Here is a 23844-nt window from a genome sequence, read left to right as displayed (position 1 = left end):
ACAATGAAAAAATTAAATCAAATGTGTCTAACAAAATAAAAGTCTGATAAAATACACATCACATACAATATAGATCGAGCGTTCCTACAAATTAAAAGACCTACCTAGTTTTATCAAATCCATCTTTACAAAATAAAAGTCTGACACAATATAAAGGTCTGACACAGACCTACAAAATAAAAGACTGAGTCATCGTTAAGGGCGTGTGTGGAAGCAGCTGAGGATCCTGGGACATTTTTACACGATGAAGATGACGGAGGCTGTGACGTCATGAAAGTGTGTGTGTGTGTGTGTGTGTGTGTGTGTGGCTCCGCAGAGCTGCTGCTGTTTGAAGCTGCAGGAGGAGGTGGAGCTTTCTTTAACTCCTCCTCTCTCTCTTTTTCTCTCTCTCACCGATACAAACACCGGGCCTTACTTTCCTCCTTCCGTCCTTCCTTCCTTCCTTACTTCCTGCCCTCTTTCCTTCCTTCCTTCCCTCCCGCAGCGGCCGCCGCCCCGGTCCTTCCTCCCCGGTCTTTCCTCCCCGGTCCTTCCGCCCCGGTCCTCCCTCTCTCCGTCGCCGGCTCCGGCGGCCTGTTTCCCGGGGAGATGCAGCAGCAGCAGCCGGAGGAGGAGCAGCTTGTTCCGGCCTGAGCGGAGCAGAAGCAGCGGAGCAGCGGCGGGAACATGTCCGGCAGGAAGCCTCTGACCCCGGTCAGCGAGTCCGAGCAGACGCCGGTGGTGAGGAGATTATTGATTATTGATTGATGACCTGACTTTGTTTGTTTGTGAATAGTTTTTAAATCCGCTTCACTTCTGGAACAACTGATTATTGATCAATCAGTTTTAATGACATTTTGATGATTTTGTGAATATTGTCTTGTTTTATTTTTAAATATTGTTGTTAGTTGATAATAATATTGAGTTATTTTCAATTGACCTTGTTCAAATTATTGTTTTACCGCAGTTTTATCAGTGGTAAAGTTTGATTTAATTATTTAGTTAATGTTTAAACTTTAAAGCTCAGGTCAGTAAGTTTGGACAGGCTACAACTCATACGCCCCCTAGTCAAAGCTCCGCCTCCAGCCAAAGCCCCGCCCCTAGACGCTGACAGTATTTAGTTAGTAACATAAAAACAGTCATATTTTTGTTACGGAAAAACATTAATAAAATGCTCTTATTTTGAAAAATGTGACAAAACGTAGGGGCGGAGCTTTGTCCAGAGGACTTTAGGAGGGGGTGTGGTTTTTAAATGTCTTGTTTATTTATGTTTGCTGTTTGATTCACAATCAGAAACAGGTGGCGCCCCCTGTCTGTTCTCGTCATATATTTGTATATGACGAAATGCAAAATGTTTGCATGATTTTCTTTTCAACAACATCTTGGGCAGGTTTTTAAAAAAAATTAGATTCTGTCAGTTAAAGGTCAAAGGTCACATGTGTTTGTGTCCATCTTGAGACTCAGAAGTGTTTAGATTTTTGGAAGTCAAAGGTCAAGGTCACAGTGGCCTCACACGACATGTTTTTTTAATCGAGTGTTGGATTAGAATTTTATGTCAATAAGCACATGACACAGATCTGTGGTTCCCAAACACTGGGTCAGGGACCCACAAATGGGTTGTGGGAGATGTTTTTTTGGGTCCCCAAACCCAAATTTTTTCCAATCTTTTTAGTTTAGTCGTGTTTTTACTTAAGATTTATATGTGTATGTTTTAATCGACATGCGTAAAATAAAGTTACCAAACATAAAATGATGTCAGTGGTTAAAGATGTAAACTTATAAACTCGTCATTTTGTCACATTTTATTTTGTGATTTGGACAAAACGACGACAAAGAGACACAAAACAAATGTTATTTAAAACTTAGTCGCATAAATCTTTATAAAAAAAGTTGGGAAAATTTAGCAAATCTGTTTGGGGACTGAAATAAAATCTCTCCACGACTCGTCTGTGGGTAAACCATAGATAAATAAAGGTTATGATTGTGTTTGTTTGTTTGTGAGCAGAAAAACTTAAACACCAACAGAACAGATTTGACTTCCTCTAGTTATTATTATTATTATTATAATAACAACAATAATAATAATTTTTATTTGATGTTTAATATCTGTCTTGTTGTTGTGGTGAAGACAGCGTCAGGTTCAGGAAGTTTGACCTTCAGGTCGTGTCTTTGCAGTAACATTTTGTTGGATTGAAATTCAAGATCAGAACTGAGATGAAGATGAAGATCACATCTTTGTCCCCTTGGGTCAGAACACCTGTTAGTGTTTGACATTTCATTAGGACAGAGGACGAGACAGGAGGACATTCCGTCCACCTGCTGCTGCGTCACAGAACACACACGGTCGTCTGATGGATGAAGAACGCTGTGTAATCATGTTGTGATGCTAATGTTAGCAGCGCGTCTGCAGCTTTGTCTCCGCGTGGAGACAAAGATTTTAATGTCAAACATTTCTGACGTTCAGCAGCTTCACAAAATACACAGCAGAGCCAGAGACTCAGACACAGTCACAAAGATCAGTTAACTTTACAGACTGTAACAACTGTAACGACTATAAACACTAACGACTGTGTCGACTGTATCAAGTATACCAACTATACCAACTGTAACGACTGTTCTGACTGTAACAATAGTAACAACTGTGACGACTGTAACAATTGTAACGACTGTAACAACTGTGACGACTGTTCTGACTGTAACAATAGTAACAACTGTGCCGACTGTAACAACTGTGCCGACTGTTCTGACTGTAACAATAGTAACAACTGTAACGACTGTAACTGTGACGACTGTAACGACTGTAACAACCGTAACTGTGCCGACTGTAACAACTGTAACTGTGCAGACTGTAACAACTGTAATGGCTGTAACACCTGTAACTGTTTCGACTCTAACAACTGTTTCGACTCTAACAACTGCGCCGACTGTTCTGTCTGTGCCAACTTTAACTGTAACAACTGTAACGACAAACAACGTAACTGTGCCGACTGTAACAACTGTAACTGAGCCGACTGTAACAACTGTAATGACGAACAACTGTAATGACTGTAACAACTGTAACTGTTTCGACTGTAACAACAGTAACAACGGTTTCGACTGTAACAACTGCGCCGACTGTTCTGACTGTGCCGACTTTAACTGTAACAACTGTTTCTATTGTAACGACTGTGCCGACTGTAACTGTAACAACTGTACACACAATGGCTACAGAAACAGGAAACAGATACAAACTTAAACATCCATGTTCTTCTCTCTTATGTTTCATATTTATATTCTTTAGTGTCGGCGCCTCTTGCTGGACTGAAGCAGAACAGGGTTTTTTTTACAATCCTGCTTCAGTTTGTGGTGAAAATCCAGGTCATGGAGGTCACAGAGGTCAACTCCGACTTCCTGGACATAAGAGTCTACAAACTTAGATTTGGTTAAAAGAGTGGGTGAGGAGTGGGTGTGGTCTTGCGCTGGGTCATTGGGTCATGACTCTGCAGTTTTTTTGTCTTTTTTTCTGAACTGTGAAATCAGCTGCTGGAGGTGTTTTTGTGTCACCATGGCAACGCTGAAGTTTACCATAGGATTCTCCCTCCTAGTGAAGACACAGAGTTACAGCCTGACACTCAGGCCCCACTGGGTCATGACCTTTGACCTCTGACCTGATTGAACCTGCTGATGTATGTGTGAGAGCAACGAGGATTCGTAAACGTCCTGTCAGGATGTGACACACACATTCACAAACTTATTTCAGTAACTGTAAAAAAAGAATGTCACTGTCCTCACTAACAATGTCCTCACTACGTCGAACGTGTGTGTGTGTGTGTGTGTGTGTGTGTGTGTGTGTGTGTGTGTGTGTGTGTGTGTGTGTGTGTGTGGTTCAGAGGAACTGGAGCTGAGAGAAACCAGTCTGACAGAGTGTGAAGCTTCTAGCGTTACACACACACACACACACACACACAACAATACACTGCTCTGTTAATGGTTAATGTTACTGTCGTGCTTTTGTACACACACACACACCCTCAGGTACAACTTCTGCATTTACTTCTGTCTCAGTATACAAACACTATGTAGTCAGTCTGACTCCACTTCACTAGGTGGCGACACGCCCATTTTCAGATTGTCAGTATCATGTTCTTGTTGTTTTTGTTGTTGTTGTTTTTGTTTACTAATGCTGCGTTCATCACGCAAACGTATATTGGGCTAGCCATATGGCTAGGCTAAGCCTAGCTTAAAAGGCAGTAAGTAGTAGGATCCTGTTAGCAGTGTAGCTCAAAGACTGGGAAATTGTTAGCCTAGGTTAGCACAAACATTTTAAACGGGAGAAACTGTTAGGATGTGTAACAGCTGCGAACACAAATTATTATTTGTTCATTTTAGGACACTGTTAGCATATTGTTAGCCTAGCATAGCATAAAGTCTTTTAGCATGGGTAACCATTAGCATAGCCTAGCAGCCATTAGGTAGTGGGATATTGTTGGTCTAGCTTAGCATATAGTCTTTTTGGCATTGGTAACCATTAGCTTAGCTTAACGGCCAGTAAACAGTGGGATTTGTTAGCCTAGCTTAGCACAGATATTGTCTTCAGGGGTCAGGGTTGACCAGCGTAAACCGCATGACTCGTTACATTGTTGACATTAACGTGTCTCCCGCAGCTAAAGTGTTCAGATGGACTCCCCACTCCGCCGGCTCCACCCACCAAACTGTCGAGTCGCCAGGTGGTGGCGCCGTCTCGCAGCTCCACGATGTCGCTCGCTGACGAGCAGCCGCACGTCGGAAACTATCGTCTGATGAAAACCATCGGCAAAGGAAACTTCGCCAAAGTGAAGCTGGCGCGTCACACGCTGACCGGCCGAGAGGTGAGGACAAGTCAAGCCACACCCCGAAAGGGGTGGAGCCAAAGCCAAATGTGTGGATGTTCTCATGAGGATTGTGCTGATGTCAACTGTCAAATGTAAAAGTAATAAATGAAATGAATAATATAATATAATAATATTATTTTTATGTTTCTTTTCAGGTCGCCATCAAAATCATTGACAAAACGCAGCTGAACCCGACAAGTCTACAGAAGGTACCGCCCCCTGACCTCTCACCTCCATCACTGCAGTCACTTTTTTAAAAAGTGGGCGGGATTATCTCTCCTCGTGGCTCGTGATGCAGTTCTGTCTGAGCCAATCAGGGACAGATGTGCGACACATTTATCCTCGTACATGACATGGTTAGGTTAGCTTAGCTTAGCACAAAAATAATTAACAGTGGAAACTTAGCCTGTTAGCCTAGTTTAAAAGAGCATAAGCAGTGTGATGCTGTTAGCCTAGCTTAAAAGCTAGTAAGGGGTAGGAAACTATTAGCCTAGCTGAGCACAAATATTGTAAGCTGGGGGAGGGGCTGTTAGCCTAGTTTAGCACAAAGACAGAGTTTAAACTGTTAGCCTAGCTTAGTAGCTAGTAACTGGTGGGAAACTGTTAGACAAACGTAACAGTAAACAGTAAAGTGGGATCATGTTAGCCTAGCTTAGCACAAAGACTGTTCGAAAACAATGAAACGTTCAAACTTCACTGATTCACTTTGTTTTCAGCTCTTTAGAGAAGTCAGTGTGATGAAGATCCTGAACCACCCAAACATTGGTGAGTCGCTTCCTCTACTCCTCCTCATCCTCCTGTTCTTTCTCAGGAGGATGAGGAGAGTGTTCAAGTTATCATGAAATAAAAACATAACCACTCACTCTCCCACACCAAACCTCATAGAGAAGACACAAGAGCTGCTCTGTCCTCTGCTGCCTCGTGTGTTCACTTTGTGTCACTGAGGTCAATCTGAACAAAGGATTTCAAACACTGAAGTGACAAAATCAGACATTTGAACTTAGTGATGGAGGCAGTGACGTGTGCTGTGGTGTTAAAATCACTGATTTTATCTAAGGGCTTTGGTGTGGGAGAGTGAGTGCTTTATGTTATGACTGTTGTTTTTCCAGTGAAGCTGTTTGAGGTCATCGAGACGGAGAAAACTCTGTACCTGGTGATGGAGTACGCCAGCGGAGGTAAGGCCAGCAGGTCACATGACCTCTAACTGTCACCACAACACATGATGACGATGTTAATGTTTCAGGTGAAGTCTTTGATTATCTCGTCGCTCACGGACGAATGAAGGAGAAAGAGGCCAGAGCCAAGTTTCGCCAGGTGAGAGAGAGAGAGAGAGAGAGAGTTTCTCTTCCTTCTCTTCCTCCTTCCTCCTCTCCACCTCTTCCTGGTCTTATTCTTCTTTTTCCTCCTCCTCTTCTTTACTTTTCTTTACACTCTTTTCTGAACTTCTTCTGTGTTTGTGTCAGATTGTTTCTGCAGTTCAGTACTGTCACCACAAGAGGATCGTACACAGAGACCTCAAGGTACACACACACACACTGAACAATGTCAGATCAATATGACTGATCACTGATGATTGATTATTGATCGTTGATCACAGGCGGAGAACCTGCTTCTCGACGCCGACATGAACATAAAAATCGCAGACTTCGGCTTCAGTAACGAGTTCACGCTCGGCAGCAAACTGGACACGTTCTGTGGTTCTCCTCCGTACGCTGCACCCGAACTCTTCCAGGTGAGCGCAAAGACTCCGCCCACCACGCCACGCCCACACAGGTGCGTGTGTGTCATTGCCCGATTTGTTCTCTATGACGACTTCCTGTCAAACCAATTCACGGCAGGTTCAGGTTTTTAAATAGAATAATGTTATTGTCGTTATTCTTTCAAAATAAAATACACCTTTTTATGTTATCTTTCATTTTATTAGTCATTCTTTCAAAATAAAATACATGTTTTATGTTATCTTTTATTTAATTAGTGATTCTTTCAAAATAAAAGACACGTTTAATGTCTTTTATTTTAGTAGCTATTATTTCAAAATAAAATACACTTTTACGTTATCTTTCATTTTAGTTGTTATTCTTTCATAGTAAAATACACATTTTTATGTTATCTTTTATTTTAGTTGTTATTCTTTCAAAATAAAATACACATTTTTATGTTATCTTTCATTTTAGTTGTTATTCTTTTAGATGTGTTAGGGCAGGGGCTGTTGAGTAATGTAGTTCTTCTGTGATCCTGTAGGGGAAGAAGTACGACGGGCCAGAGGTGGACGTGTGGAGTCTGGGTGTGATTCTCTACACGCTGGTCAGCGGCTCGCTGCCCTTTGACGGACAGAACCTGAAGGTGTGGTCACAATAATAGGAACAGCACTGCAGCTGAGCAGGTTCCTTAATAACCTGTGTGTGTATATGTGTGTGTGTGTGTGTGTGTGTGTGTGTGTGTGCGCGCAGGAGCTCAGGGAGCGTGTCCTCAGAGGAAAGTACCGGATTCCCTTCTACATGTCGACCGACTGTGAGAACCTGCTCAAGAAGCTGCTAGTCCTGAACCCTGGGAAACGAGGAAACCTGCAGGTAAAAAAAAACCAGCCAATCAACCAAACCCCGCCTCCATCCTGTGTCTCATGCTGATCCTCAGCTGCAGGGGGCGCTCACACACCTCAAACACACCTCTGACCTTTGTTTGTCTCCACAGCAAATCATGAAAGATCGATGGATGAACGTCGGCTACGATAACGAGGATCTGAAACCGTTTACTGAACCGGAGCAGGACTTTAACGACCTGGAACGCATCGGTCAGACACACACACATACACATAGACACACACACAGACAGACACACACACACACATATTAAAGCTCTTCTGTGGCTAATGCTAAGCTAAGCTTAGCTCGACTCAAGTGTCACACGCTCCGAAGTTGGAGCGACTTCCAAGATAACATTTTTTTTTATTAATAGTTTTCACAATAAAAGTCTAATTTACTGTTCGTCCATGCCTAAACTCAACCTGACTTTTCAAATTAAAAGTCTGTCACTGTTTGTCCACACTATAACTCAACCTGCAGTTTTCAAAATAAGAGTCTACATTGCTGTTTGTCTACGCTAAAACTCAACCCTTGGTTTTCAAAATAAAAGTCTCAGTCACTGTTTGTCTACACTAAAACACAACCAGTACTTTTCAAAATAAAGGTCTCAGTTACTGTTCGTCCATACTAAAACTCAACCTGTGGTTTTCAAAATAAAGGTCTCAGTTACTGTTCATCCATACTAAAACTCAACCCTTGGTTTTCAAAATAAAAGTCTCAGTCACTGTTTGTCTACGCTAAAACACAACCTGTAGTTTTCAAAATAAAAGTTTAAGTTACTGTTCGTCCACATCACAACTCAAATTGTAGTTTTCAAAATAAGAGTTTTGGTTACTGTTTGTCAATTCCAACTCAACTCCCAGTACCGACCTCTAATTTAAATGTAACACACTACTACTTCCTACCTCAGTTTTGGCCCCGCCATCTTCTCCTTTTTTTTTTAAACCTGGTCTCAAATCTTATTTTCAAACATTTAAACTAAATTGACTGAAGCTAATGATGTGCTCTTTTTTTCCGCAGTATTAGCACGAGTATTTGTCATTACCCTAACATGAAATATCTGTCTCACTAGAAGAAAGTTTCCACAATGAACTTTACCTCCATTAATTGTCAGTTTGTCTGGAACATGTGCACATTAGCATGTGGCGTTTAGCTCATGTATGACATTAATAATGAGTACACAGCGTCATACAGCTGCTAGCATAGCTCTAACATGTGATTGTTGTTTTTATGCATCTTTTCAGAGCTAATGGCGACGATGGGTTTCCCGCAGGAGGAAGTGATGAAAGCGCTGGACGGTCCGAAGTACAACGAGCTAACGGCGACGTACCTGCTGCTGGGCAGGAAAACTGCTGAGGTGTGGTTAGCATGGTTAGCCTAGTGTAACACAAAGACTGGAACTGGGGAGGGGGGCTGCTAGCCTAGCAACAGATGACACCTACTCGCGACCCAGTATTCTAGCCACAATTAGCTACCATTAGCTCGGTGTGGTTGTGGTTGTGGTTGTCATTGTTTAAGCTGTGAGGTTCAAAGTGTGGGAAAAAAGTAGCGGCTTATAGTCCAGAAATTACGGTAAATAAAAGCCTCCGTTACTGTTTGTCCACACCTTAAACATAACCCTGCAGTTTTCAAAATAAAAGCACCATTTTCTGTTCATACACATTAAAACACAGCCTCACAGTTTTCAAAATAAAAGTCCTTGTGTCAGCTTTTGTCCCTGTGAAGTGTTTCTAAGGCCAAACTGTGCTCACAGCGCCCTCTGCTGGACAACGTCAGACATTCTGATTCACTTCAGGGCTCTACATTTTAAAACCGTTTAAAGTTCCAGTTTTACCCACAATCCTCTGCTGTGACTCTCTCCACCAGTTTGAAGGCACTGAGTCTTTGTCCAGCACTAACCTGGTTCAAAGGTCAAGACCCTGTAGCGACTTCAACGGCTCCAGTCAGAGTCCCGCCCACTCTCGCAGCGCAGCAGCCAATCAGAAGCACCGGAGGTTCAGCGATCACGGTGAGTTTACGGAACATCGTACACGTCGTTCACCCAAATGTCTGAGTCACTCTGACGATCTTCTCTGTGCTTTGTGTCTCAGTGGCGCCCTCTATCCCCCCGCCTGTCTCCTACACCAAGCGTTGCCACGCCAACAGCGTAGAGAGCGAGAGGAGGGCGGAGCCTGCCTCACCGATGGGAGCTCCAGACCGCAGGAAATCAGCCACTGCCTCAGGGGTGAGAGGTCAAAGATCGAGGTCCTAGCCCGGTTTAAACCAGGGTCAAAGGTCATGTTTTATAGCTATTTTTTTCAAGCGTTCGCATGTTTAATGACATCTAGTGTCCAAGTTGGATATTGCAACAAAGTTAATCCTCATCCTCGAATGTTAATTTGGTTGCAATATCCCGCTTTGACACTAGAGGTCTCACTGTAACTCTGGTGTTTGTGTCGCAGAGCATCACTCGCAGAAACACGTACGTTTACGAGCGGACGAACACTGAACGCCATTCTGTGGTGATTCCTAACGGGAAAGACAGCAGGTGAGGAATCTCTCGTCGCCATGGTTACTTCATTACTTTAGACTAAACTAAACTTTTGTTTAAAGGTTTCTGGATAATAATATGATATTATAGAGAAAACTATACTCACACACTCACTCGCACACACACACACACACGCAGTAACTCGTCTGTTTCTGTTTCAGTCTTCCCGAGGTTCCTGCGGCATCTCCGTCACCATCGCCCGGGGCGACCGTCTCCTCCTCACGCCCCCGTCACGTGAAGTCCATGTCGGCGTCGGGTCACCCCATGAAGTCCATGCTGCCTCCCATCGACGACAGCGCCGAGTATCAGAGGTTCTTTTCTCACGATTGTCGGCGTTTCAATTACATTTATGTTTCTACACTGTGCTAACAATGTCTCTTCCCACCATGCAGCTCCGCCCACCAGGCCCCGCCCTCCTCGCCCTCAGCCTTCAGCGTCACCAGCAGCAGCACAACGCCGGACCGGAGTCGTTTCCCCCGCGGCTCCTCCACCCGCTCCACCTTCGACGGCGCTCAGCTGCGAGACCGACGACCCGCCACCTACAACGGCCCGCCGGCCTCGCCCAGCCTGTCGCAGCACGCCGCCGCCGCGCCGCACCGCGGCACCTCGGCCTCACTCATCGGAAAGATCACTTCCAAATTCGTACGCAGGTCAGTGAAAGTGATGACGAATCGAATACGTAATACTTTAAAGACAATAAAAATTATCTCAAATAACCGAACTGTTAAAACCTCCAGTGTGATGCTCTACTGCCCCCTGTAGGTTAAAAAAAAGAATAGTTTACACTAATCTCCAGCTTTTTTAGGCATTAATGTTCTCTTCTATGCAGATGATACACTTGACAACAGCTCCCATGATGATCCCACGCTGCTTCCTGATGTCATCAAACTAGGTTTTATTTTAGTGTTTTGATTGAGTGAAACCTAGTGGTAGAAACAACACACAATAAAGTGTTTAAATAGCAGCCGGGAGAAGCCGCAGCAAGTGTATATATCTGCGGCCCCGGGAAGCGGCGAGGTCTGGGCCCCGAGCCTTTCCAAGCCGACCTAGAGTCAGTCGCGGCGCACCACGGGCTGGGGACCTAAATATGACCTAAATTAATTTGTTAAAAGACTATACTTCTTTCTTTTTTTCTTTTTTTAACTAAAACTGGACTAAAACTATCACATAGAGCATTTTAGTCCAAAAGACTAAACCTAGAATGGCTGTTGCATGATATGCTAATAGTTCAGCTCAGGTGTTAGCCAGTCGATTTGTGTTTTGAGTTCTTCATGTAAACGTATCGTATGTCGCAACATAGCATCTCTTCATATGAGGACACCTACGGCTGAGTGACATTTCTCAGCTTTCTGATTCGACGCAGAATGAGGACACGCCCCTGAGTAATGACATCTGGTTGTGTTTTTTTTTTTGCATTATTTCCTGCAGGAGTTTATCGGGTGAATCCAAGGACGAGGGGCGGGACTCCAAGCCTCGCTCGCTGCGGTTCACATGGAGCATGAAGACCACGTCGTCCATGGAGCCGGGCGACATGATGAAGGAGATCCGCAGGGTTCTGGACGCCAACAACTGTGATTACGAGCAGCGCGAGCGCTACCTGCTGTTCTGCGTCCACGGCGACGCGCGGCAGGACAGTCTGGTCCAGTGGGAGATGGAGGTGTGCAAGTTGCCCCGCCTCTCACTCAATGGCGTGCGCTTCAAGAGGATCTCGGGGACGTCCATCGCCTTCAAAAACATCGCCTCGAAAGTAGCAAACGAGCTCAGGCTGTGAATGACGACCAAGGCGGCCATTTTCTGTTTTTAGCACTGTTCCAGATGAATGGTGCGTTCACACCAAAAAAAAACGACCGATCATTTGTGTTTACGCGTGAAAACTCACTTATGGCTAATGCTAAGCTGTGTAAGCTAAGTCCATTCTCCTCACTAACTTCCTGCCCTGCCCCGCCCCCTCTCCTTCTACCTGCCCACTCTTACAATTGACGCAGATTACGGGTCTACACAGGATTTGTGGGCGGAGACGCAAATCCTGCAAAGTCATTGTCTCCTACTAAAGGTCGATTCTTGTCAAATCAGGAGTAGATCGATAGCCTGCGTCTGCTCTCCTGAAGCTAATGCTACGTTCGTGTTTTCAGAAGAATCTCAGCGCCGATTGACTTTTGCGACTGATTGAATTTCACGTCTTGGCTTAATTAGTGTGACTCGTGAAAAGGTTTGTTTTGGGTTCGGTGTGAACGCACCACAGACTCTTCTTATACTCCACACAGTTAATATTTAATGTTAATGTCACTAAATGTTGACGCCAGCGAAACCAAACCCCTCCTGAAGAAGCACGAACTCTTACTCCCCCTGGTGGCTGAAGGGAAAACCTTTGCAATAAAATTTGAGCAGAAATGAAATCGACTTCCTGTTGGTTCAGAAAACCTCGTCCTCGTTCAGACACATCGGAATATTTTATTTTTTATTTTTTTACGTTGTTTTGTTTATATTTACTTTTTTATTCTTTTTTTATTCAGTCAGATCAAAGCTTCATTTTCTGTTGTTGTTTATGTTGAAACCTGAAACTAAATCCATTAAATCCTGTTTTCATTCACACCTGTTCAAACTTAAAGGATCACTCTGCTGTCAATCTTCCAGTTTCCTCAGTCAGAACTGGCTCAAACTGGTTTTAGGGCAGGAAGTTTGGACTGTAGCGCCCCCGAGGTTGTAATACCAAGTCGATGGCTGCTCTGAACATCAACAGTGTTATTGCTCATCACTTCATACACTCAGTACTGCCCCCTGCTGGTGTCAGTGGATGCTGTTTTGTACTCATGTGTTTATCAGTCAGTCAGTCAGTCATCATCTACCGCTTTATCCTCTGCCAGAGGGTCGCGGCATGTGTTTATCAACTTGATTAAACCTAGCATTAATGCTAACATTAGCCACTGAATCAACAACGAGGTGGACGTCAGCTGATCAGTGAGTGCTTCTCTTGTGTTTTTGTCCTAACATTTCCGTTGGAGCGCCCCCTGTAGTTGTACTTTCAAGTTCTAAACTTCTGAATTAGTTTCCTGAATTCTCAATTATAAAATGGCCGCTGCGAACACTGAGGAAATTTGAACAAAAGATTTATTTGGGTTTTTTCAGGTTTTTTAATTTTTATATTTTTGTTCGCGTTTGAACGGAGGATCCACTCTGCACACTTTAACTTTTCACGTGTTTAACTGTTCATGTATGTTGAACTCTTCACATGTTGAACTCTTCATGTATGTTGAACTCTTCATGTTCATGTATGTTGAACTCTTCATGTATGTTGAACTCTTCACATGTTGAACTCTTCATGTTCATGTATGTTGAACTCTTCATGTATGTTGAACTTTTCACATGTTGAACTCTTCACATGTTGAACTCTTCATGTTCATGTATGTTGAACTCTTCATGTATGTTGAACTTTTCACATGTTGAACTCTTCATGTATGTTAATCTCTTCACATGTTGAACTCTTCATGTATGTTGAAGTCTTCATGTTCATGTATGTTGAACTCTTCATGTATGTTGAACTCTTTGTGTATGTTGAACTTTTCATATGTTGATCTCTTCATGTATGTTGAACTTTTCACATGTTGATCTCTTCATGTATGTTGAACTTTTCACATGTTGAACTCTTCATGTATGTTGATCTCTTCATGTATGTTGATCTCTTCATGTATGTTGAACTTTTCACATGTTGAACTCTTCATGTATGTTGATCTCTTCATGTATGTTGAACTCTTCATGTATGTTGATCTCTTCACATGTTGAACTCTTCATGTATGTTGAACTCTTCATGTTCATGTATGTTGAACTCTTCACATGTTGAACTCTTCATGTATGTTGAACTCTTCATGTACGTTGATCTCTTCACATGTTGAACTCTTCATGTTCATGTATGTTGAACTCTTCATGTATGTTGATCTCTTCACATGTTGAACTCTTCATGTTCATGTATGTTGAACTCTTCATGTAAGTTGAAGCACTTAAATCCAGGATGGACAAAGGTCACTGACCTGATGCTGCCTTCACGTCCTGGGAAAAGACGACGTAAATCTGAGCCTCTGACTTGAAACAAACGTTTGCCTCAGCTCACAGGTTCTAAACAGGACCTTGGTAACCTGGCGCCACCAACAGGAAATAGTCGAGTGTAGCAGTGATGATGATGATGATAGAGTCATTTTAAATAAAATAAAATAAAAAAACACTGAATTTAACAGTTTTTGGCTGTTTGTGGTCTCATCTGATGATTGGATGATCATCTCACGTTAAACATGAGTTACGAACACTGGTGACAACATTTTCTAAAACTGGACTCAAAACTAAAACATTTTCTGTTTTTTCTCTTCAGGACGTCTACGTTTGCAGAACACGTGGACGAAACCACCGGAGTCAAGTGTTTAAGACAAAGTTGTGAAAGGTAAAAATGTACAGGCTGAAAAAAGTTGTTATGGTTTTTCCTCACAGGTGCCATTCCCACAGAAATAGAAATGCTTCTGAAATTCATAGAAATGTATTTTCAGAAATCCTATAGTTGAAGGGATAGTTCTTAAAAGTGTGATTCATGATCAGCACTAAATGTGCTGTGAGCGCCCCCTGCTGCTGAGAACAGGGAGGCTACTAAACACTTACGTCAGTTTAAATCGACAATATCTACAGCAGAGGATCAGCAGCTCCTGTGTCCCCGACAGCTACAATCACTGATTTTCTCTATGGACTTTGGTGTGGGAGAGTGAGTGTTTTACAAGCTTCAGTTTCCTGTTGGACAAGTCTGTCGACAGTGAGATAAAGACGTGATCATGTGACGTAGATTTAATTAGCTGAGTCGTGTGTGACTGCTGGGTTCCAGCTGCAGGGGGCGCTCATGATCCTCATCCAATCACACGCTTCAAACTGTGAACCTCGCTCCACTTTCAGATCTACATTCAGATCTACGTTTCCATTTCTTCCAATCAGGAGCCAGAACTCCACATAGGGGCGGTCCTCTCTGCTCATTAGGTCACACTACTTGTTGAGGAGGCGGAGCATGCTAACAGACAGGAAGTTAGACAAACATCAACAACAAAATAACTCAACTTTACTATTCATGACATCAGATAAAAATTAAAACATCAAAAAACATGATTTAAAATGATCCGCAGGTCTCAGTGTCTGTTGTACGATGATGTCATTAACACGCCCCCCCTCTCATTGGTCAGTCCAGATCTACTTCTGCGCAGGTACGAGCTCCTCGATGTCTCTGACCTCCTCCAGCCTTTTCTCCATGGCGATGAGAAGTTTGACACCGTCCACCACCAGCTGCGTCAGCTCCACCTCGCTCGGGCCAAAGGTCGCCCCGTTGCTCAGGACATAAACCTCCGAGGATTCTGGGAGAAAAGACATGTATGTGTGAGTGTGGGCTGGACATGGAGGAGGACGTGTCCATCCCCCTGTCTGTACCTGTTCTGTCCATGTGGAGTCGCAGTCTCTTCAGAACGTCCTGCAGGCGTGTGTGTTGTGGGAGGAGCCTCAGTCTGAGGTGGACGCTGACCCTTAGACCCGTCCCCACGTCGGCCGGTGAGCTCGACACCCATCCAAGCTGCTGCTTCCAGGTGAACGGGTGTTTGAGCTCGCCGTACTTCACCGCCAACTGCAGAGACAGAGGTAATCAGGCCTCTGAAGGTCAAAGGTCGTGAAGCCTTCACAGCCTGAATGTTCTGAAGAGGCTTGAACTGCGTCTGAAGGAACATCAGCTAAAACCCGTAAACAAGGCTATGAAGACCTGAACAAGTAAGTCAAACCTGACTGTGCTGTGAGCGCCCCCTGCTGCTGAGAACCTGTTTTTAGCCACTTTAAAAAAGACTTGTGTCGTAAAATCCACGTCAGCTTAAGTCTCTGATATCTATGTCACACGAACACGTCTTTATCTCACTGTCAGACAGACATTTCCAACAGGAAACTGACGTTTGTAAACCACTCACTCTCCCACACCAAACCTCATAGAGAACATTTGTGATTTTAGCTGGTGGGGACACAGGAGCTGCTGGTCTACTGCTGCCTCGTGTGGTCACTTTGTGTCACTGGCATAAATCTGAACAAAGGATTTCAAACACAGAATTGACAAAATAAGACATTTGAACTTCGTGATGGAGGCAGCAGTGGATCAACAACTCCTGTGTGTGTGATGTTAAAATCCCAGATTTTCTCTAGGAGGTTTGGTGTGGGAGAGTGAGTGGTTTACAAACGTCAGTTTCCTGTTGGAAAAGGCCGCAGTACCACAAACAACCACACTGAGAAATCTTTGAGGTCGCTCCCTTTCATGTGCTTGACCAATCAGGATCATCTGGAAATGGTGGAGCTAATAGCATGTCCTGCAGCCAGCCACCAGGGGACAGTCATGTTCTGTCATGTCATCACATAATGCAGTCATTGTGTGGATTGAAACCTTCTGCAGGTTGATGCAGACGCATTTAAAAGCTTCTGCGACGTCAGCGTCGTCACGTGTGGTCACCAGTCTGACGTGGTCGTCCATGTTGAGCCACACCACCAGGCGGCCATCTTTACTCAGCCTGCACAAGAGAGTCATGAGAGGAAATCCAACCAGCAACCTCATGTTTTCAGACAGTTACAGTTACAGGCTGTTACAGGCTGTTACAGACAGTTACAGTTACAGACAGTTAGAGGCTGTTACACACAGTTACAGTTACAGACTGTTACAGACAGTTACAGTTACAGACTGTTACAGACAGTTAGAGACAGTTACAGACAGTTACAGTTACAGACAGTTACAGGCTGTTACAGACAGTTACAGTTACAGACAGTTACAGGCTGTTACAGACAGTTACAGTTTCAGACTGTTACAGACAGTTACAGAAAGTTAAAGACTGTTACAGACAGTTACAGATACAGAAAGTTAAAGACTGTTACAGACAGTTACAGTTTCAGACTGTTACAGACAGTTACAGACAGTTACAGGCTGTTACAGACAGTTACAGACAGTTACAGGCTGTTACAGACAGTTACAGACTGACCACACAGCTCGAGCATCAGGCCAGTCGCGGGTGACGCCGGTGCGAAGCTGCAGAGACGATGGAGGACTCAGCTTCAGTTCTCTCTGCTGATCCTTGTTCAGCTCCTCCAATAAGAAGAGTCGACCTGGAAGCACCGCCTCCTCAAACCACTGAAAAACTGAGAAAAAGAACTTTCACAGAGTTCATTTGTGTTACATACAACCTACAGACAGAAGAGGGAGCTGTTTCTTTCCACTATTTCTGTCATCATCTCAATATCGACTCGCTGTGCGCTAATGTTTTAGCTTGAGTGAATATAGTCGCAGTTTTCAGTGTTATTCACGTAATCTTATAACTTTGTTTCGTGTTATTTTACGACTGTTGTTTTTACGCAGGAGTAACAGAAGAAAACGCAGCCATTTGTGGGATTAACATGAATTTACGTTGAGATAATGAAACACAAACATGCAGTACCTCTCCTGGCCAGGGTGAGGAGTTGTCTGCGCTCCCCTCGGCTGCAGTGCGTCGGAAAGCAGAAGTCGTCCACACCGCGAACGACGCTCACCTCACAGCGCACGGCGTACGATCTGTCCAAATCATCGCCGCCCTGCACACGAATAACCAGGTGACGTCACTTCCTGTCGTTGTTTACGATCGTTAACGACTTTTTTTCGGTTTTTAACCTTCAGGTTATCATAGTTGAAGTCGCTCTCTGGCGTTGATCTTGTGACCTTGTGTTTGTGATGCGCCTCAATGACGCGGTCGAAGAAATCGCAGAACAGGACGTAGGACTGGGCGTCGCCCGCAACACATCCGACTGACACGGGCCCCGCCCACTCACCTTCTCACACACACACACACACACACACAGAGAGGTTAGAGTTGTCCCTGTGGTCAGGAGTGGAACTGCAGTTGTGACATTACAGTGACATCACCTGGTTCCTCCAGGCCCGGGCGGATGATGTCATCGAAGACAACGCCACTCTGCGTGCAGCGGTAAAACTGTCGACGGTACAAGTCCAGCGTGAGGATCCGCCCCATCCTGGTGAAGTTCCTGCACAGGTCAGGAAACTCCGCCTCCACAGAACCTCTGTTCAGGTGGAACTGATCCATCGGGTCAGGAGGAACCAGACTCTGGACGCACGCAGCTTCAGTTTAGCTTCAGTTTCAGGTTAATTTAAACTTCAGTGTCAGGTTTAGTTTAGCTTCAGTTTCAGGTTCATTTAAGCTTCAGTGTCAGGTTTAGTTTAGCTTCAGTTTCAGGTTCATTTAAGCTTCAGTGTCAGGTTTAGTTTAGCTTCAGTTTCAGGTTCATTTAAGCTTCAGTATCAGGTTTAGTTTAGCTTCAGTTTCAGGTTCATTTAAGCTTCAGTATCAGGTTTAGTTTAGCTTCAGGTTAATCTTCAATTTCAGGTTTAGTTAATCTTCAGTTTTAAATTCAGTTAATCTTCAGTTTTAAATTCAGTTATTCGTCAGTTTCAGGTTTAGTTGATCTTCAGTTTCAGATTTAGTTAATCTTCAGGTTCAGGTTAATCTTCAATTTTAGGTTAGGTTAATCTTCAATTTCAGGTTAGGATAATCTTCAATTTCAGGTTTAGTTAATCTTTAATTTCAGGTTAATCTTCAGGTTCAGTTAAGCCTGACTTACCTCCAGAATTGCTCTGTATTTCGTCTCCAGAGGAAAAAAAACAGTAGCTGAAACAACATCAGATTTTTTTATTCTTCACTGATTTATTTTTAATTTTTTTTCCACAGATTTTGTTGAATTAAAAATGTTGAGATTAAAATGGATTCATGAATAAATCTTAATTCCAGTTAACAAAATAATAAAGATTACAGTTTACAGATTAAAAGATTAAAACGACGCAGATTTGAAATCACAAAACCCTGACACTCACGTTTGACCTTCCACATATCCACCGCGTCCGTCAGCACAAACAAAAGAGCTCAGAATAGACGGCACAAGGCTTCTTCAGCAGGAGTCACGTTACAGTGCAGACCTTTACAACCGCTGCAGTGACACAGTGACACAGTGATTCATGGTGTCATCCGTCAGCAGAGACAATGACATCATCTTGGAATCAATGATTTTTCAGTAGAAAGAAAAAGTTCTGATGCTGAAAATATGTCGTCATACATGAGATAAAAAGACGCCGACAATGACGTGTGAGTTATTGTGCTGTGAGCGCCCCCTGCTGCTGAGTCACCAGACACACAGAGGCTCAAAAACATGGACAAACCACTCACTCTCCCACACCAAAGCCCATAGAGAAAATCAGTGATTTTAACATCACAGCACACAGGAGCTGTTGATCCACTGCTGCCGCCATCACTAAGTTCAAATGTCTGATTTTGTAATATCCTTTGTTCAGATTGACCTCAGTGACGCAAAGTGACCACACGAGGCAGCAGAGCACCAGCAGCTCACTGAAATCACTGATTTTCTCTTTGGACTTTGGTGTGGGAGAGTGAGTGTACACGCTCACTGATCACAAGTCTAAACCCGACATGTCCACCTTCACTCTGACAAACAGCGTGTCGTCTCGGACGTATGCCGCATCCCTGGTGTCTTGGAGCTCATCGAGGGGACAGAAGCAGGAGAAGCCCACGGCCAGGTTACTCGCAGCCCTGGTATCAGGCTGCTGGAAGCTCTTAGACGCGGGGTCGGGTCTGAAGCTGAGGCTGCGGTGGTCGGCGGCGCCGCTCTGGTCCAGGAGCGACAGAGACACGGTTTGTCTGAACGGCCACGGCAGCAGCGCGTCAAAGTCCCCAGGCATCAGGACCACGTACAGGGACAGGTGAGTCCCGCGGCCTTCGCCATCACCGTTCAGGTAAGCTTTGACGGCCATTTTGTAGCCGCAGCGTCCGGCGTGGAACGGCACGCTGCTCAGGCACGGCGTTTGACCTCTGACCTCTGCGTCTCTCTTCCTCCTGAAGTCCTGGATCTTCCAGATGAGTTTGCCGTCGTACGACGTGGCCTCGAGCTCCTGAAGACGCTGCTTATTACAGCTGAGCTGAGCTTCATGAAGATCCAGGAGACACGAGTGGTCCTTCACGTTGTCCTCCACACGTCCTGAGGACAAGCACAGGTCAGCTGCGGCTCATTAAAGGCACAGTTCAGGCATTTCTCAGCTTCTCTTACCCAGATGTTCTTTCAGCGCCTCGGCCGTCGACACTTCCTGTGTCACGGCGTCCAGAGACCGTCTGAGCTGCTCCAGCTCCTCCAGACCAGGAAGTCCCCGAGACACCTGCTGGACGTCCAAGAGGACGGTGGACAGGACGTCGTCCTGCCTGCTCTGCGTCCTCTGCTCACACACACACACAGAGGTAACAGGACGTCTCAAAATGGTGGTCAATTAAGAAAAGATACGTGGAGGACAAGGATGATACAAGCACCCCCTACTGGTGAGGAGCTGAACTGATGGACTGAATGACTGTGAGGTATGTTTAAGGTGGACTGAGGTATTGTTATGTGTATTTAAGGTGGACTGAATGATTGTGAAGTGTTTGTGTTTAAGGTAGACTTGGGTATTTTTATGTGTGTTTAAGGTGGACTGAGACTGCTGTGGTTAGCGGCTGAACTGCAGAGAACTGTGTGTGAACCTGAGACGCAGAGACGTCGCTTTCTTGAATGTCACTCTGCTGCAGCAGCGGTCGAATCTTTTTCTGCAGACCAGCGAGCAGCAAACTGTCCGTCTGAACCTCCTGCTGCCTCAACAGCACCTCCTGCTGGAGAACTTCCACCTGAGCCGGGACACAACATTCAGGGAAAAACCTTTTTACATAGAAATGCAGAATTACATCTTGGAATCCCGTGTTGGGAATTTGGTTCTTTCCAAGTACAAATGGAATGCACCGTCACTGTCTCTGTGAAGACAAATCAACTGTGGGACAAAAAAAAAAAATCTCTTCATTGTTTCAGTAAAATTCCTCGTCAGTTTATTTACGTTAATTATCACAACAACAAAAAATTTGACAGTGACCTAAAATCATCTAAAAAACGAGCTACAGAGAATAATTCAGACGTAATTCATGAACGTGTTTGTTTAAATTCTGCAATGTTGAACTTTCGGACCAGTTGTTTGCACCTGTTGTTCCAGGTGGTCGTTGCTCCTCAGCACCAGCAGCATGTGATGATTGACAGCAGCGTCTTCATGAACGTCCACTGTCCCTCTTTTACCCTGCAGGACAAGAGGCGTCATGACAACCAACAAAAAGAAACAGAAATCAGCTGATCGGACGTCAAACTCACCTGAACAGAGCACCCGAACCTGCTGTATGAACAGCTGACGTGAACTTCAGGACACAACTCTTGATGCTCCACGAGCTGAAAGAGAGAATGTGAGTTTCTTCCGTCAGGAAATATTTACGTCTGATTTTATATATGAGGCCTGTTTAAGGTGGACTGAACGATTATAAAGCGTGTTTAAGGTGGACTGAGTGATTGTAAAGCGTGTTCAAGGTGGACTGAATGATTGTGAGGCCTGTTTAAGGTGGACTGAATTATTGTGAGGCCTGTTTAAGGTGGGCTGAATGATTGGGAGGCCTGAAACTGAATGTGAAATCAGACCAGCAGGGTGCGCTGATTATCATTTCCTAAGATGCTTTTGAGGACATTTAGTATATACAGTGTATTTCCCCATAACTTCAGCCCGTGTAGAAGTTCACAGCATTCCTGTCAAAGTGTGAATGTGAGGATGAGCTCACCTTGTGTCTGAGAACCTTCTGGAAGCAGGTGTTGAGACAGTCCACCTCCACATCTGGACACAAGCTCTGAACGTGTTCCTTCACAAACACAAACACATCCCATAATGCTCCTGCTCCTGTTCACGTGTTCTCTGACGTGTTTGGATAGATCTGTACCTGCAGGAGGTGGAGCTGCTGAGGTTGTCCACAGTGAGGACAGGACTCCGTGCGCTGAGGACATGTGTCGGTCAGGTGTTCCTGCAGGAATCTCCTCTGTAGCACCGCCCTGCAGCCTGGATTGATGCACTGCAGCGGCTCGAACTGACACGACCTCAGGTGTTCCTGGAAACACCAGGAAAAGAATTCAAATAAAATCGACGTCAGTTTAAGTCTACGATATCTGTAGTGTATGCTGCAGTTCACCACATCTACCTGTAGGTGGTGTAAAGTGACAACACAAGTGCATGCTGGGGAGTTTGTGCAGAAAACCTGTAAAGTGGAGATTTCTCGTTTGCAGCAGTTGTCCTGGAAAACCTGTGGAGAGCAGAGAAGCCCATATCACTAATGACATGACTTAACACTGACCACTGTGTGTGTGTGTGTGTGTGTGTGACCTCAGCTGGTGTGATCACAGCACCATCTACTGGACAAACTGGACTGGACGATGAAGAAGTTTCCCTGAAACACAGAGCACAGTGTGTATTTAAGGTGGACTGAGATATTGTGATATGTATTTAAGGTGGACTGAGATAATGTGTTTTTCAGGTGGACCATGTGAGTGTATTTAAGGTAGACCGTGGATTGAGGTATTGTGAGGTGTGTTTAAGGTGGACTGAATGATTGTGAGGCGTGTTTAAGATGGACTGAATTATTGTAATTGTATGAGTGTATTTAAGGTGGACCGCCTGAGTGTATTTAAGGTGTACCTATGAGTGTATTTAAGGTGGACTGTGTGAATGTATTTAAGGTAGACTGAGATATTGTGTATTTAAGGTGGACTGTGTGAGTATTTAAGGTGGACTGCAAGAATGTATTTAAGATGGACCATGTGAGAGTATTTAAGGGGGACTGTCTCCTACAGCAGTGTCTGAAGACAGTGGAAACAGTAGATGTGTCCACAGGAGTTCTGCTGTGGGTTGAGGACGACTCCTCCACAGATCGGACAAATGAACTCGTCTTTCAGCTTCAGCACAAACTTCAGTGAGTGCTGGATCGATGTCAGCTCCGCCTCCCAGGAAGTCACGGGGCCCGTCGACCTCGTCCTTGTCTCCTCTGACCTCAGCCTGGACTCCTCGTCGGATCCTCCCAGGTTTGTGTCTGCAGGAGATTCCATGAGTCTGCAGGTGATTTAAAAAAAGAAATAAATCCTGTTTTTAATGTTTTTCTTTCAAAAAAAAACTACAATGAAATCCAAAATTTGACAAAAAAGTATGTCGTCCAAAGTCACCAAAAACGTTCATAGTTTCTGTTAAGAGTGGGTTTTGAACCGGCTCTCCCTGAGGGAAGCTGGTTCAAAGGGGAGTCCCTCAGACCCCTCAGCCAAACTAAAAATGTTGAAATGTGTTGCATGCCATATCATCCACATATTACACACTGATAAACATAGTATATAGTATGTCGTCCAAAATTTGACAAAATAGTCATAGTATAGGATGTCGTCCAAAATCCCTCACAAAGTCATAGTATAGTATGTATTCCAAAATGAGACGAAAAAGTAATAGTATAGTATGTCGTCCAAAATCAGTCAAAAATGTCATAGTATATAGTATGTCGTTCAAAATCAGTCGAAAAAGTCATAGTATAGTATGTCGTCAAAAATCACTCAAAAAAGTCATATTATAGTATGTCGTCCAAAATTAGACAAAAAAATCACTCAAAAAAGTCATAGTTTAGTATGTCGTCCAAAATCACTCAAAAAAGTCATAGTATAGTATGTCGTCAAAAATCACTCAAAAAAGTCATAGTTTAGTATGTCGTCCAAAATCACTCAAAAAACTCATAGTATATAGTATGTCGTCCAAAATTTGACAAAAAAATACTCAAAAAAGTCATAGTAAAGTTTGTCGTCCAAAATCACTCAAAAAAGTCATAGTTTAGTATGTCCTCCAAAATCACTCAAAAAAGTCATAGTAAAATTTGTCGTCCAAAATCACTCAAAAAAAGTCAAATTATAGTATGTCGTCCAAAATCACTCAAAAAGGTCATTGTATCGTATGTCG

General features: G+C 44.0%; 3 protein-coding genes across 3 annotated transcripts; 1 reads left to right on the top strand and 2 right to left on the bottom strand.

The window, feature by feature from the left end:
- The first annotated feature begins 369 nt into the window (after positions 1–369).
- mark1 (MAP/microtubule affinity-regulating kinase 1) lies at positions 370–14167 on the top strand. The gene is made up of 18 exons (XM_058640767.1): positions 370–720; positions 4623–4826; positions 4985–5038; positions 5546–5594; positions 5939–6004; positions 6073–6143; positions 6293–6349; positions 6427–6561; positions 7071–7172; positions 7280–7399; positions 7521–7620; positions 8656–8768; positions 9278–9419; positions 9502–9635; positions 9853–9938; positions 10103–10252; positions 10334–10591; positions 11370–14167. Exons 1-18 carry the CDS (start codon positions 667–669, stop codon positions 11710–11712), a joined length of 2238 nt encoding a protein of 745 aa, XP_058496750.1. The 5' UTR covers positions 370–666; the 3' UTR covers positions 11713–14167.
- Positions 14168–15005: 838 nt separating this feature from the next.
- On the bottom strand, positions 15006–18872 carry zgc:172076. Its single transcript, XM_058640812.1, has 9 exons — positions 18838–18872; positions 18588–18634; positions 17875–18073; positions 17623–17780; positions 17414–17546; positions 16961–17117; positions 16375–16498; positions 15390–15579; positions 15006–15316 (listed from the first exon to the last, which is right to left on the bottom strand). Exons 1-9 carry the CDS (start codon positions 18851–18853, stop codon positions 15156–15158), a joined length of 1185 nt encoding a protein of 394 aa, XP_058496795.1. The 5' UTR covers positions 18854–18872; the 3' UTR covers positions 15006–15155.
- A 556-nt stretch (positions 18873–19428) lies between these two features.
- Positions 19429–22958, bottom strand: traf5 (Tnf receptor-associated factor 5). Its single transcript, XM_058640220.1, has 10 exons — positions 22705–22958; positions 22240–22303; positions 22058–22159; positions 21803–21967; positions 21647–21724; positions 21192–21266; positions 21028–21120; positions 20543–20683; positions 20082–20244; positions 19429–20012 (listed from the first exon to the last, which is right to left on the bottom strand). Exons 1-10 carry the CDS (start codon positions 22956–22958, stop codon positions 19429–19431), a joined length of 1719 nt encoding a protein of 572 aa, XP_058496203.1.
- Between the last annotated feature and the right edge of the window lie 886 nt (positions 22959–23844).

The sequence above is a fragment of the Solea solea genome, chromosome 10, assembly GCF_958295425.1.
Source record: "Solea solea chromosome 10, fSolSol10.1, whole genome shotgun sequence".
In the NCBI taxonomy this organism is placed as follows: Eukaryota; Metazoa; Chordata; class Actinopteri; order Pleuronectiformes; family Soleidae; genus Solea; species Solea solea.
Note: the sequence above shows the minus strand (reverse complement) of the source record. Positions and strands in the feature narration are given on the sequence as shown.